Raw genomic sequence first — 16,371 nt, 5'->3', positions numbered from 1 at the left:
CTGCGTCAGGGCTCTTGTGGCCATGCAGCATCGCTAGTGGCTGCCTAGCTTTGACCACTGGTCACGGGAGCCAAGCCAAGAGGGCAGCCGTTCCCTCTGGAGATGAGCCAGATTCCATTCGTGCTTGGAAGAGTGCAGCCCGGATGAACTTGACTAATATCCATAATGAAAATGATGTTGCATCTTAAAAGCTCTCTTTTCTCAATTAGTTAATTTTGTTTTGGCTCATTTTGGTGATAAGAAAAGCATGGATGCGTACACAGACCAGAGCACACACCTAAAGTCACCCATAAAAACCACCAGAAGCAACCCGGATGTTGGGTAATATATTTTTGGGATAGAAAACCTGGTTAGCGATAATAGTTTTCTCTGACATGGCAGTGTTTTAAGTGTGTTCAGTGCTAATGTTCTCAATTTGATTTTTATTTTATAGCAGAACAAAGAATAGCAAAGGTGTTGGTGGGTTAGCTAAAGCTTAAGGTTGCAGGGGCATCCAGGTAGCGTAGCAGTCTATTCCATTGCCTAGCAACACAAGGATCGCCTGTTCGAATCCTCGTGTTGCCTCCGGCTTGGTCGGGCATCCCTGCAGACCCAATTGGTCGTGTCTGCGGGTGGGAAGCCTGATGTGGGAATGTGTCCTGGTTGCTGCACTAGTGCCTCCTCTGGTCGGTCAGGGTGCCTGTTCGGGGTGGGGGGGGGACTTGGGGGAGTAGTGTGGTCCTCCCATGCGCCGTGTCCCCCTGGCGAGGCTCCTCACTGTCAGGTGGAGGGAGGCGGCTGGCGACTCCACATGTGTCAGAGGAGGCATGTGGTAGTCTGCAGCCCTCCCCGGATCGGCAGAGGGGATGGAGCAACAACCAGGATGGCTCGGAAGAGTAGGGTAATTGGCCGGATACAATTGGGGAGAAAAGGGGGGGGTAAGGTTGCAGTGTTGAGAATAGTGAATCAATACACACTAAAAACATCAATATATTGCAGGCTGGCATCCGGAATAATTGGCGGCCGTGCCCCCTCACGTCCGACCTCTCCCTCCCCAGTTATTTGCTTGTCATCCAACCATCCAGGTCTGTTCCTCACCTTTTTGTGTTTCAAATGGCACGCCATCACATCACCAGAAAGAACTGAACAGTTTAATCAAGCAGAAATGTCCATGTCTGTCTTCACCGGTGCATAAAGGTAATTTGCCTGTGCGTCTGATCTGAGTGATAAGTAGTCATTGTTATTGCTAGTCTGCGTTGTCTGCCGCCTTTGCATATTACGTTGTTGGTTGTCATTTGCGAAATCAAGTCTGCCATTCTTCTCCCTCCTTGTTGAAAGCCATGACACAGAGATTCTCTCTGTCTTCTTCCAGCTCTCCCTCCTTCCCCTCCTGATTTATCAGTTGGCACCAAACCAGTTGGCTCAGTCATGTTGTCTCGTTTGCCTCATATGTGAATATATGGATTTAAAGAAACGAGAGAGAGAAGCAATAACATTAAGGGAGAAAAGAGAATTCCTCAATGTGTGAATGGTATTCGTGGAGGATTCAGACTGCTTTACAGAATGGCCTTATATAGTCAGGCCTGCAGGACCCAGGGCCCCTCTTCTGACCTACCTGCTCACCTACTACACATCCACGGGGCATGGCATGGCTGTGTCCACTGTCTCATGCGGTCCCTTTTTGTCTTGGCTGTCTCCATTTCCTTGTGCTCTTTGTTTCACACTGCAGCCTCTTGTGTAATGCTGGTTAAGAGTGTGTGTGTGTGTGTGTGTGTGTGTGTGCTTGGCTCCATCCAGATGTGATAATCAACAGGGCTCTGACTAGATACAGTGGGTATTACGTAGTACAGCACCGTGGCTCGGTGGCAAACACCAGAAGGATATGGCTCATTATTACTCAGTTTCACCAAAAGGTATGTGCTTACTTTGAGTTTGAGCAAATCCTAGTGAACGCAATCTACTTGGGAGTGCCTGGACAAGACTACAGTTAGTGTTTTTTTTTCAGTAGATATGGCAGAGATGGCAAAGGATGAATTAAATTTCCACGTCCGCATTTGCTCCGTGACATTATCGTTTCGGAGCTGATTTTGGCAGTAACTTTAAAATCTCTTCATACAAAATGAAACGGTTGCAGCTTAACAGAACCCCGCCTACCAGTGGGCTGATGCAACAGCTCGTCCGTCTGCGCCTCCCCGCATCCATCCTCCATCCCTGCTCCTTTTGTCATCCACCCCCCTACCCCAGGGGCAGCCTCGCCCCTGCCCCCAGGACATGAAGAAATCTGTTACTTTTTGTGGGCACTACGGGCGGGGGGGGGGGTGAGCAATGCATGACGGGCACAGGCAACACATGGTCTGTGTTGCTGTGAGGGAGTGAAACCTCACCTGCAGTCTGTTAAATGCCCACTAATGCTGTATGTTGCTTGCATGGCTGGCAGTTACCTGAATGCAGTGATATGTTCACTCAGGGAATTTCTCATAGTATAGATTACACTGAACAACACTTTTTTTTATATAGACGTTTTGCTTCCTGAAAAAAACGAGAGATTATGATAGACCACGTCAAGCCGAACACAAAAATAATTTCAGATTTGCTGTATCACGTAGAAATTTCGAGAAACATTAAAATAGCTTTTATTGAATTTAACATTGACTTCAACATCTCATAATGATGCTGACACATTGTGTTAGTTCAACTGAGCTTAAAATGTTTTGCAGCTGATTTTCGTTTGTACGCCGCATCTGGCGCCTCTCGTGTCAGTGTCCAACAATAGTCGGCCAGCATTGATGGATTCCAGTTGCCCCGATACCACTTTTCCATGGTCGCAATGTCCTGGTGAAACCTTTCACCATGTTCGTCACTGACTACGCCACAATCAGCGGGGAGGAAGTCCAAGTGTGACTGCAGAAAATGAATTTTCAGTGACATGTTGCACTTTAAGCGTGTTGTTAAGCAGCTCAATGTAGTTTGGTGCTGTGTAGTTGCCAAGAAAAATCTCAACAACATCCTTAAATGCCTTCCATGTTATTTTCTCTGGCCCCGCTAGCAGATCTTCCAGCTCCCGGTCAATGATGACCTGTCTGATTTGTGGACCAACAAAAATTAATCTTAGCATCAGTTATTCTTGGAAAGATCTATCTCAGATAGCGAAATCCATCACCTTCTTAGTTCATTGCTTTCAGAAAACGTTTTATCAGTCGGAGTTTTATATGAAGAGGAGGCAGAAATATCTTTGTTGGGTCGACAAGTGGTCGATGCGCCACACTTTTCTGCCCTGGAGCGAAATGCTTACGGAGCAGCCAGTTCTTTTTTTTTTTACCCCCCCCCCTTTTTTTTTTTCTCTCCTCAGTTGTATCCAGTCAATTACCCCACTTTTCCGATGTGTCCCGGTCACTGCTTCACCCCCTCTGCTGATTGGGGGAGGGCTACAGACTACCACATGCCTCCTCTGATAAATGTGGAGTCGCCAGCCGCTTCTTTTCACCTGACAGTGAGGAGTTTTGCCGGGGGGACATAGCGCGTGGGAGGATCGCGCTATTTCTCCCCCGAGTTTCCCCCCGGAGAGGAGCTCTGACCAACCAGAGGAGGCACTAGTGCAGTGACCAGGACACATACCCACATTCGGCTTCCCCCCCGCGGACACGGCCAGTTGTGTCTGTAGGGACACCCGACCAAGCCAGAGGTAACACGGGGATTCAAACTGGCGATCCCCGTGTTGGTAGGCAACGGAATAGACTGCCACGCCACCCGGATGCCCCAGCCAGTTCTTTTTAATGTGAGTCTTCAGCACTGCTATCCCATTCACAAAGGAAACAACAGTACGTAGTTACCCCCTTCAATGTGAAGCGCTTTGGGTGTCTAGAAAAGCGCTATATAAACATTATTATTATTATTATTATCATCATTTCTTTCATGTTTCCTGTTTTACATTCTGTAGAGCCAGGTCCAAACTATGGACCTGAGGCACTATAGGGCAGATGTCACTTGATTGACAGTACTCGTCGTAATATGTGGGCTGTCCGAGTAGGGCGATCATCTGTACTGCACAGATGTTGGTGTTGCCTGGGATACGGTTGGTGAACTTTTCCATTCCCTTCTTCATGAGTCCTAGAGCTCCGATGACCACTGGTGTTGTTTCGGTCTTTGTTCCCCACATCCTGTTGATGTCAATCTCCAGGTCTTTGAACTTGGTCAGCTTCTCCGTGACTTTCACTGAGGTGGGTTTTTTCAGATGGTTATTATTATTATTATTATTCTCAGCAGTAAAAGCACCAGCAACCCTTGATTTTTTTTTGTTTTTTTTGTCGTTTTTCTGATCCAAAGATGTTGAGCTGTGCTGTGAGGCCTTTTGTGTGCCTCTTAAGTGGGCAAAGGCCTCTAGACAACGGCTCTCACGACGAGCCATTGCAGTGCGGACTAGCCTGCTGGAGAGGGCATATGGCAAATGAGAGACAACATGGACCAAGGATTATATGAATGATAATGATTACAAAAAAACTTGGATCTATACAGCGTGGCAGAAGGTGGTTTCATGGAATTATCTTTCTACTTAAAAAGAGCTCCTAATGCATCAGGTCTTAAAGACGGCAAGATAGGCTACTTACAACAAAGGCAGACTTAAATATGCCAGATATTGTACTTTAATGTGCCTCACGTCGCTGCACAAGAGTGTGTGTGTGTGTGTGTGTACTGTGGCTTTGTAGTGTTAATTTCCTGACACCCCACTTCAGTTTGAGTGCGTGAAGATTAATATCATTCAACGGCCTTTAATAAAACCTACACAGTTGGTTACAAAGGAGGAGATATAATGTCGGAAAGACTACCCACGCATGAAGTGACTTATGAAAAAGAGCTAGTCAAAGGATTTCAGCAAAGCGATGTAAACGGGGACAATGAATTTGCAAAAGGAAATGGCGCTGCTTTCTGACAAAGCAACACCTGTACTTGTGATGTTTCAGACTGTTTTTTTTTTTTTTTTTTATAAATTTATTTCTGATTTTTCCCTTTTTTCTCCCAATTTAGTGGCCAATCGATCCCTATTTTAATTCAAACACCCACCCTCGCACTGTATGCGTTCGCCAACTGCATCTCTCCGGCCGGCAGTCTCGAAGGAGACCGCCTCGCCACTTTCGTGACAAGGCGACTCCAGGCCGAACCACTGTTTTTCCGACACACACAGAGACGCATTCACATGACGAACACAAGCCGACTCCGCCCCCCTCCCGAAGACAGCGTTGCCAATGATCGCTGCTTCGTCGAGTCCGGCCATAGTCGGATCTGACGAGACCGGGGCGCGAACCCCAGTCCCCAGTGGGCAACTGCATCGACACAGAGCCGATGCTTAGACCGCTACACCACCGCGGACCGGGTTTCAGACTGTTTTAAAGGCGGCTGCACGCGGGGGTGGCGCGAGTGCAGGTCGAATTGTTCAGCCAGCAAACCTGCTCAGCAGCTGACGCTAACGCCGCAGTAACACTGCCTTTGAAGCGCAGGCATTTTCTTTTCTGTGGCAAAGTATCATGCTGTATGCCCCGATTTGTCTTCTGTGTGATGGGAGGTAGGATGGGGAAGGAGGGCTTGGCATGTCTGCTCAGTCTTGCAGAGAACAGGGCATTGTGTCTGCATAGTTAGGCTAGTGAGATGTGTCTAATTCTGCATTGCAGTTTTAGTTTCTACAGTTAGTGTTCATGAAATATTTGCATGATGCAGCAATAATCCAAACATTCCCCAAGACCTTCTTTTGTGGTTAAAACATTCCAGAAGTTGATTTAGGATGGTTAGAGCACAGTAAATTGGTTTTGCTCTCCAAATGAAGGCCAGTAAATTGACAACAAATCACACTATCTAGCAGCATAATCTGAACGCTCATGTTGGCTGTAATCCCCCCCCCCTTATCTCCCCAATTGTACTTGGCCAATTACCCCACTCTTCCGAGCCGTCCCGGTTGCTGCTCCACCAACCTCTGCCGATCCAGGGAGGGCTGCAGACTACCACGTCTCCTCCGATACATGTGGAGTCGCCAGCCGCTTCTTTTCACCTGACAGTGAGGAGTTTCGCCAGGGGGACGTAGCGCGTGGGAGGATCATGCTAGTCCCCCCCCCCCCAGTTCCCCCTCCCCCCTGAACAGGCGCCCCGACTGACCAGAGGAGGCACTAGTGCAGCGACCAGGACACATACCCACATCAGGCTGCCCACCCGCAGACACAGCCAATTGTGTCTGTAGGGACGCCTGACCAAGCCGGAGGCAACACGGGGATTTGAACCAGCGATCCCCATGGGGAGTTGATTCCAACCATTGATCCCCGTGTTGGTAGTGTTGACTGTAATTCTGCAGGCCTTCAAAGCTGTAAACAAAATTCCCTCGTCGTTCAGTCGCGGAGGCTGGTGGATTTCGGTATTCCCTGGCCACACTCACTACTTTGCCAACCAATTCAAGTTTGAATATAAAGAAACTCCCTCCAAACAAGGAGTGGTTATTTGAAGAGAGATGGATCAAACCCCATTGCTAGACCTGCCACAGTTGATGTCTAGCCCCTCCAGGCTAATGAATGACTCCTCTTGTATACATTGTAGAACTGGCAAAGGTCCTGGGAGCCTGGTCACTGATGGGCTTAATCTTTCTTAGGTGTGTGTGTGTGTGTGTGTGTGTGTGTGTGTGTGTGTGTGTGTGGGTGTGTCCACTCAGAAACAGGGCCAGAATCCCATCCCATGTCACATTCATCCGCTTCATCCTGTATGCACATTCTGTTCAAAGAGTGTGAGCGTGTGCATACGCGAGTACAGTCATGGGCTCTTTTCAAGCAGCAGAATGGAGTGGTGGTGTGAAACATTTCAGCTGCAAGTGAATGGCAGACTCTGACACACACACACACACACACAGAACCCTGACCATTCTGCATCCCCTCCAGCCGACGCATTATCCAGCTCTTTTGTTCTCTTTCCCCCACCGACCCGTTCCCTAATGGGTGTCACAAGACCCACAACGGCTCCTGGCTGGCCACATCACTGCCTCAACAAAGTGTGTGTGTGTGTGTGTGTGTGTGTGTGTGTGTGTGTGTGTGTGTGTGTGTGTGTGTGTGTGTGTGTGTGTGTGTGTGTGTGTGTGTGTGTGTGTGTGTGTGTGTGGCTCATTGAGCCACGTCATTATCAGAACAGCATGGAGATGAAGGACAAAAGTCCCGGCAGACCAGACAGACCCAGTCCCCTCCATCTCTCTCAGCATTGACAAGCTCACTCTCTTCTTCAGAACGCAGTTCCCCTCAGAAATCTCTGGTTTTCACGCGCTACTAGACCGAGACAAACAGGGACACGGGTGTAATTGCCACACCACAGCAATGGCCAAGTACCACTGCGATCTGAGAAGGTTTTTTTCCCCCCCTCTTGATGTAGGAATATTCCTTCATTTAAGAGCGATTCATTTTACTCCTGTTCATACCAAACTCATCGGTACCCAAAGGATTACCTACCAAAGTGTCCAGGAAAGTAGACAAATTAACCAGCATTTCTGTTTTTAGCTGCTTTTAACCTGGAATCCTGGAATCATCCAGGTGTTTTCCTTAGGAATACCGTCTGCCATATCTAAGCCACTCCCTCACAGCGCCCAGCTGCTGCACAGTGATCAATAGCGCTGCAAATTGACCAGCATTCTCCTTTAGCCATCCCCCACTCCCCTCAGGTGCCTTCTCTCTCTCTCTCTCTCTCTCTCTCTCTCTCTCTCTCTCTCTCTTCCACCTCTTCCTACGTCCCTGTCAATTTTCTGTTACATTTGCCTCTGCCTTTTTAATCCCTCCCTTTGCCCTCCCTGTTTCCTCCTCTCTCATTCCTCATTCCCCCTCCATCCCTTCTCAGCACATTTTTTTCCCCCCTCTGTCGTTCTTCATCTCTTGATATTTTTGTCCTTTCTATTGTCAGCTCTTCAGCAGGGAGCTGAAGTGAAAGGGACAGGGCTGAGGTCAGGTATGTGTGTGTGTGTGTGTGTGTGTGTGTGTGTGTGTGTGTGCGTGCGTGCGTGCGTGCGCGCAAGAGAAGCGGGTCACGCTGCTGGTATGCAGCATGGGGTGATGGAGCCAAGAGAGGCAGGGGCAAGGCTCTGCCGTATGTGTCATGTTATTATGCCGCTTGCTGCTGATTGGCTGTTCTGTCCTCAGCACTCTTCATCTGGTTTGCGTTGCAGAAGGCTCCAATAGACGTGTGTGAGGGAGAACAGCTTTGTGCTCGCCACACTCACCCATTCTTTTAAGTATTCTAAGTATTTAGACGATCTTCCATTATTGTTTTGCGTTTGCGCGTCTGTCTGAAAACGTGCATAAGCTGCTTCATCGTTTACCAAGGTAGACCCAAGCTTCGACCAGACAGTGTTTGTCACCCTACCTCCCCCCACCCACTCACTCCATCACTTCCAGTGTCATCTTAGATCTGCATTTGACCGCCCCCCCAACCTCACCCCCCCCTCCTCCACCTTTTTGAAACCCTGCTCCTCCCGGGGGTCATCTATTCCTCATTACTGAAAAGCTGCAAACTAACCCCCTACTCTAAAACACACACACACACACACACACACACACACACACACACACACACACACACACACACACACACACACAACAACAACGCTCATATGTACACATGCACACCAGCAACCTTTGATGTGGTGTTATGACACCTAGGGGCTTTCTCTCTCGGTCTCACACTCCGTGTGAACTAATAACGTAAAATCAAATGTGAGTGTTTTGCACCAACCAGCAGCAGATTAGCTGAAAGCGTGTCATTTTATAGATGTTTGTAGATGGTGTGACCAGGGGTCCTGATCAAGCATTGGTAACTGAGTTAACAGGAGGAGTTGGTAAACTAGCATGGCAATGCTGCAGTTTCCTTTTTTTAATAATTTTATTTCTGTTTAGCTGGCTGTATGTGAAAGGTTAACTCACCACTTGCTGATGGCTAACTGCAGTGGGAAAGTGCCTTCTGGGGAGAGAGTGTTTGGAAAGCTCTCTCTGTCTTGTCAGACTCCTGTGAGTAGACCACTAAGAGTACTGCTGAGCATTACAACTCACCCTTGTTAAGTGGAAATCCACCCTAAAACACAAATCCCACAGTTTAACCTCTGGCGGTCTGGAAGAGTCTGACTGTTCTGTGTGGTGTTATGTGAACATTAGGCCTTTCCTAAAGTTAGAACTGGTAATGGTAAGGTAGTCGTAGGGTGACCACTTGTAGGGGAAACTGACTTTATCAATTTTTTGACTGTCTCGAGTGATTTGATGCCCATTATGTGGGAACACTTTTTGGCTTATACCCACTGGTGCCAAAATTAAATGGCCCAACATTTCATTTATTTGATGGAAAAGCTCATGAATTTTGTTTTTGGGTGGATTTTGGGGCTAACATCTCTGGCTCAAGCCTGTAAGTCAGTCAGTGATTAAGGCCTAGCTGGAGAGAGGCCAGCAGCACATCTGGTCGTGGTTAGGAAGACTTGTGATGGAAGATTGGAGATGGAGGCCAGCGAGGCCTCAGTGATAGCTCTGTGCCATAGATAACCTTTTCCAAGGCCACGCCTAGCCCGGGTCAGTCCAAGGGGCCCCCCTGGGGCCCAACCAATGAGAGTCTTCCTTTATTTGATTCCTGCGGCATGAGAAGCTGATTTTGTATCGCTAGCCACTTCTGACTGAGTAGTATTAGCCATACCAGCCCTAAATCCCTGTAGAGATAGCATGGCGTAAGCGGAGAAAGTGCTTCAAAACCACATCGGCCTTTTTCATTCGCAATCGTATCACGTGGGTCATCTTTTTTAAGCTTTTTAGAAAAAGACTGGAAACATAGTCAAGAATGGGACTCATCCAAATTACTGTGTGCGATGTGTTTGGCTTGCTACAGAGTTGTCTACGAAAAGACTTAACGATAATATTTTCTTTACAGTAAAACTTGTTGAAATTTCTAATTCACAGTGATTCAAATTAGTCGCGATAAATTCTGCAGTATTGTTTCGCCTGCCAGACTGGAATTGTCCAGTTTTTCCCTTGTTAGAGGACAAGAGATGAGTGTGCTGTAATGGCCCCTCTGGGCTCTTGTCAAAAGCCAGCCACTTCTTTTGTCACATGCATGTTGATGTGTGCAACCCGGTGGTGCTGAAGTATGACTATCCCAAATAATTTGAAGGATGACTAACCCTCAGCTTTCTGCCTCCAGCTGTAAGATAAGAGAGGTTAATGGGTTCACTTGAACATAATGCCTGTGGGTAAACACTGACGAGGGCAGGTATGTGGGGAAAACAGAAGAGCAAAAACACACTCCAGTCATAATTCCTTCGCCAGGGTGCAGTTCGAAACGGGTATCGAATGGTGAGCGAATGGCTACTTAGGCAACTTTACCTTTAGTTGTGTCTGCTGTCTGACTGTAAAGTGGTGAAAGTTTATATTTCTGACTTAAAGACGGACAAGCTGCGGTCCTGTTATAGTCCTGTAGTTTTAATGAGTGCTGCCAGGAGAAAACATTCCATTCCCACTCGGGCCGTCCATGCACTTGCGATGCTTAGAAGAAAACATCCGTCATTTGCCGAGTGATATGCTACTGTAGCGTTGCTGCCCAGTTTTAAAGACGCTTTGGTTAGAGAATCCTGATGGGAAAGAGGCGAGGGCGAAACTACGATCTCAACTTCCCTTTGACAGCGCGAGAGTGACAGAATGAATCATGTTTGAGTCATCCAAGAGGAAAGAAGCAAAGATTGGACAGCAAACAACATCAGTTGCAAGTGTTTTCACCTGACATAGTGGGCGTTGGCGAGCAAAATGATCAACACTGAGTCACATTGTACAAGATGAGGGTTTTGAAGTGATGGCATTGAGCCGTCACTGACTTCTTTGTTATCTGTGTTGAAATTCGCCGAGGGGGTGTGATGGATGAAGGTGATCATCACGCTGTTTTCGTCATACTTTTCCATAAAAGTCATGGGGTAAGCGCAGTGTCTTCGTTAAGATGGGGGGTGTCACTCCGAGAGTTCTCCTCAGTCACTTTGATCTCACTTCAAATAGAAAATCATGGAGACACGGATCCTGCAGAGAAGTGCTGCTGCTGTGCACATGAGACCAGAGGGGTCGTGCTTGACAAACGAGTCCCTCCGGGACACACCTGTGACCTCTGAACCCAGCAAAAAGGGCCTGATCGTGGGAGTTGGGGGTTGGGGGGTAGCAAATGGTTTGCAAAGTCGGCAGCCATAACATCAGCCTGGGTGTTTTGATAGTGGTGACCCCAGGATCACAAAAGTGAGGATTAAAGGGATTGTAAAATGTCCCTGTCATCCCCCGTTCTTCAGACGACTGCAAAGAATGGTCCTAAGCCTGCATAGCTTGTCATAATCCATACACTTTCAATTGACTATGGAATTCCCAAACTCGGGATATTGTGTGTGCATGCATGCGCATCCATATATATGGAAGCATGCATATATGGGACAATTAATATGTTTATTTTCAACTACCACAGCTGCTGCCATCACAAGCAGCTAATGTTGCTGTAACCTTTATCCCACCCCCGCCCCCCCATCCCTCTTGTCCTCCCACTCACCCCCCCCCCCCGGTCATCCTGGAAACATGTAGGGGAATACCAGTACCCATTTGGACTGGCTCCCAAACATTTCCCAGGTTTTATCTGCTGTTGGAGTGCTATGGAGAGAGGCCTCTATTTCTGTCCTTTGTTTATGGAAGGAGTGGCGGTCGGGTGCTTGGAGAGCAGAGAACTCTGGGAATGTTGGGACTACATTGCTTGGGAATGATATGCTAGTTTATGATATCTTTAGTAAGTTTACACTGGCGACGGGGACAGTAATTGTTTGGAATGATAAAAAAAAGTGTGTGTGTGTGTGTCACACAGAGTATTTAAATATATATATATATATACACATTATATATATTTAAATTATTTAAATATATATAATATATTGTTGTAAAGCTAGTTAGTAAAACTAAATGTAACCTTCATACAATGTCGGATGAACAAAACAAACATCCCTAAATAGCCATACCTGTTAACAGAGTCCTATATAGTTTACATGTTTTTGATATACACATCCTTTTTGGTTTGGATGTGTCTTTCATGTGCGCAGTTGCAATACTTGTTCATCTAGATTAGTCCAGATTGCTTGTAGTTTCATTGTAGTGAGGTCAAACACTTGTTTTGCATAGACAGTTGACAGTATGCATTGGATTAATAGTTCCTGTCTTCATTGACATTCTCTCTGTACTTCTTTCTAGCTCCCTCTCTCTCTTCTGCCTAACACACGCACACACACACACACACACACACACACACACACACACACTTCACTGACCTAGTTGACAGCTCATGAGAGCTGAATGAGTTCATGAAGTTGCCTGTCTGAACGCTCACCTCTCTGTGGTCTCTTACAGGGGCGGCACGTCAAAACCGGACAGCTGGCCGCCATCAAGGTTATGGATGTCACAGAGGTACGAAGCTGGCACTCACACATACACGTATACACAAACACAAGGGGAGAATGTCCCTGGTGTCATGGGGCATGTTTTGTGAATGTGTAGCCAATTTGGCTTAAGCTGACCTCCGAATTAGTCTGCATTCACCCACTTACGGAGGGTAAGAGGTTAAAAACTCTTCAACCGTGTCTACTCATGTCATCCGTCAGATACATGGATTTATAGATGGATAAAAGAATGAATCGGAAAAACGGATCTCCATCAAAATGAGATGTTCCTCAAAAAGGGACTACTTAAAGGGAAACAGAACAAATCAGAGTTTTCAACATTCTCTCTCTCACTCTCTCGATAGATAGATAGATAGATAGATAGATAGATAGATAGATAGATAGATAGATAATACTCCATTAGCAGCCATAATACTGAGCAGTCTTCTGTGTGAAACGCTGCCGAAATTGCTTATTAATTATTCACAGATTGTCTGCCAGTGACCTCACTGGCGGACAATCCATGAATAACAAAATTATAACCTTTCTGCCCGGTTTGCTAATAGGCTGCATTGTGTAACAAAATGTGAATAACTATGATATTTACAGCTGTATAATGTAGCGCTGCTACATTATTTTGCATAGCGTTGTTGTATTTTGTTATACAATGCTGCATTTTGGCGAACAAGAAAGTTAAGTTTTCACATTCACTGAGCCCCCCCCCCCCCCCCCCGCGCACACAATTTTGCCGTTGTTTGAGAGACACACAGAAGACTGCTCAGTATTATGGTTGCTAATGGAGTATTATCCCTACAACGTGGAGATAATGCTGAAAAGTGTGCTTGTTTCCCTTAAAGAATATGAAAACCGGCCATATTTTTCAGATTCTTTGCCACTATTGTCCCAGTAAGAAGGGCTTGTCATCAGAATCCTCAGACATTCCATTGAATGTGGCAGTGCGTTGCCACGGTTACATAGTCAAAAATGCCATTCTCCATGATGAGGTCCGTCCCCCCCCCCCCCCCACACACACACATATTAAACAACAGTACAGGGGTAGGAGCAACAGGATGCTTTGACTGAAGTGCATCATTTAGTGGCCAGCAGGCAGCCCTCGACTCTGGGAGGTCCCATCTGGAGATGAAATACGGGGCGAATACACACACACACACACACACACACACACACACACACACTTGCATACATGCATACATTCAAACCCACACACACATGCACAAAGAACTCTTAACAGTGGTAACAGTGGGGCCAACCACCCACACAGTCAGAATAATGATGGAGCAACATGGGTATGAGCTACACACTTTCACACACGCACACCATTAACCAGCCAGCGTGGTGACATCTGTACCCCAGCCAGTGGGTTCCAGTATAGGATTGGAGTTTAGCTTCTCCCCTGGATTAGCTGCAGTCACCCATGTGCTGTTATTCTCTCAAGGCTCCACGTTTCCTGTGTGCCCACCTTGCATTCTGAACGTAGACCACCAAAACACCCGCACCACTGTTTTATAGACCCAAAGGATCGTCAGGTTCATTCAGTTCCATCTAGCTTACGTTCACACCCGCAGTGACCTGGATTCAGACTTGTGCTTTGTAATATGCCCTGACTTGCCCCCGGACACTCCTGTTTCTCTCTCTTTCTCTCTTAAGCCTGCATCACTATGACTAACACACACGGTCGAGTCGTTATCATTAGATGGATATAAAGAACGTTGCCCAACCATTTCCTGCCTTTTGGTGATGCAACACTAGGTGTGCCTTCCTCCTGTGCAAGTAGTTCAGAGTTTTAGTCGGGCGGAGGTCAGATGACATGTAAAGCACAGGTGCCCCGTCTACTTAAACAAAACCACAGCGTTGAAGCTTCCTAGCACTGACTAATAATGCAAATTAAGTTCAATAAGCTGCACTGGAGCAAACCTCCATGACAACAGTCATAACAACACAGGAGAGATATTAATGGGTTGTTTATCTTGCACATTTATTACTTTGGAAGGGAATGGATGAAATGTCTATGTGCAATCCTGCTTGTCTGTCAGCATCACCCCCCCCCCCACCACCAGCACGACATTAAACATTTCATCAGTGTCTGTTGTCCTTTTTGTCTGTTTTGTTCATATTGTCCAAGTTAATGAGCTCCAAATATGGTGCTGAAGCGACTTCATGAAACTTTGACACCGGAGTATATCTGGAATGCTTCATTTTGCATTTGGCCAAGGAGCACACTTTTACACAGCTTTCCAAGTATGTGGACAAAAGGCAGACTACTTCATTTGTGTTTTGACTTTTACCCCCCCCTTTTTTTTTACCTGGGTTGTGAGATGACCCAGTAGCTGTGAGGTTATTAGAGTAGGTTATCTTTTTAATGAGTCTATTTCAAGACAGAATGAATTGCCAGTGGAAGAGCAGTTCATACAAGGTATGTGGGAAACCATTTGGGCACACATCACACTGCATTTGAACAATGAAATACAAAGACATTTCATCAGTTAATATCCAAAGTAATAAATGAATACAAAAAAAAAAAAAAATCAAAATTGAGTCATTATCCCGTTAGACTTGAGAAACTTACGGGATGTCCAACATTGTTAGTTTGCATCTAGTTTATGACTTGTGCCCAGGGCCACCCACAGTCTCTGTTCTGTTTAAGTTTGTGCTGCCCAGTGGGGCAGAAATGCTGTAAAAATCTTTAATAACCTATGAAAAAATTGGTTAGCATCGAATTGTGCCTTCAATGCAAAATCACCAAATAGAAAAGAAATAGCAAATTGCTGGCTCCGCTCCATCTTGTCTTGCGAGTTGGGAGTCATCCGCCACGGTGAATTTTCATTGGCCCAGCTGGTATATCGGTCCCTCACCCTGACTGTGGCGAGCCCATCCACTGGCTGTGGCTTTGACCCACATTCTCATCCCTGCTCACATCCTCAAATCTACCCTGTTCCCTTCGCCACTGCCACATAGGCTTGAAACTAAGAATGGTTGTAGATTTTTTTTTTTTTTGCTAGGTGTGGAGGTCGGGAGATAACGTTGCATCCGAGACCCCAGTTTCCTCCGGGGGCTGCTTTAAGATCAGCTCTGACTGATGTGCTTTCAGAGCGGCCCTCCATCTGTACTATAATTGATATGTATCTGTAACTGTTTATTTTGGATTGGCAGTGCTTATAAGGCTTATAATTAATGTTGCATGGTGTTGACTTTTTTTTATAGCTGCACATGGCGACATAGCAAAGTGAAATTGTAGAAAAATCCATATTAAATGCATTAATAATCTCCCTGTTAAAGTTAGCTGTTTGATATGAGCCAGTTGTGGTTTTGTCCCTATTTGTCTGTTGGCCCTCTGTGTGCAGCACTGAGAAAGCCCAGCTTTCTTATTACAATTTGACAGGTTTTTTTTAACAACATTATATATTGTTTTTTTTCTCTCACTCTGAAATGAATTGTCTGAATCTTGCTTTCAGAAAGTAAAATTTTGCTTTACACGTCAAGTTCTTCAAGAATGTAGGCTAAAATACCCAACATTTAGCAACACACACGAATATTCCATGAGGGATTGACTTGGTGACACGGGACTATACCTAATTTTTGTGCACATACAGCTGCTGTTGACACATTGTTTTTGCACCCCCTCCCCCCCTTTTTTTTGTCCTTTGACTTCCTTCTTTTCATCTCCGTTTCTCTTTCTCCTCTCTCTCTCTCTCTCTCTCTCTCTCTCTCTCTCTCTCTCTCTCTCTCCCACTCACACAAACACAAACACATACAAACACACAATTGTGTCTGCCTTTCCCTGGCTCTGTGTGACATGTGGCGGTGCACCTTTTCATGGTGGGGTGTGTGATAATCTAACAGCTGCATGGCAGGCAGGGGCGGGGTGGGGGGGGGGACCTGGGGTTGAACGCGAGAGAGAGGCCTACATCAGCCCTAGCCAGCCACTCATGCAGCAGTATGGCTGC

At 46.4% G+C, this 16,371-nt stretch overlaps 1 protein-coding gene across 6 annotated transcripts in view; it reads left to right on the top strand.

Annotated features, from left to right (window-relative positions):
* The window catches only part of LOC130131566 (mitogen-activated protein kinase kinase kinase kinase 4-like), a 56,349-nt gene that overhangs the window by 4,743 nt on the left and 35,235 nt on the right, over positions 1-16,371 (top strand). For all 6 annotated transcript variants that reach the window (XM_056301310.1, XM_056301309.1, XM_056301306.1 and 3 more), the window contains exon 3: positions 12,378-12,434. In XM_056301310.1, coding sequence (XP_056157285.1) covers positions 12,378-12,434 — 57 coding nt within the window. The remainder of the gene's footprint in view (positions 1-12,377; positions 12,435-16,371) is intronic.

Source organism: Lampris incognitus, chromosome 21, assembly GCF_029633865.1.
Source record: "Lampris incognitus isolate fLamInc1 chromosome 21, fLamInc1.hap2, whole genome shotgun sequence".
Classification (NCBI taxonomy): domain Eukaryota; kingdom Metazoa; phylum Chordata; class Actinopteri; order Lampriformes; family Lampridae; genus Lampris; species Lampris incognitus.
The sequence above is the reverse complement of the archived record's forward strand: the minus strand, read 5'-3'. Positions and strand labels throughout refer to the sequence as shown.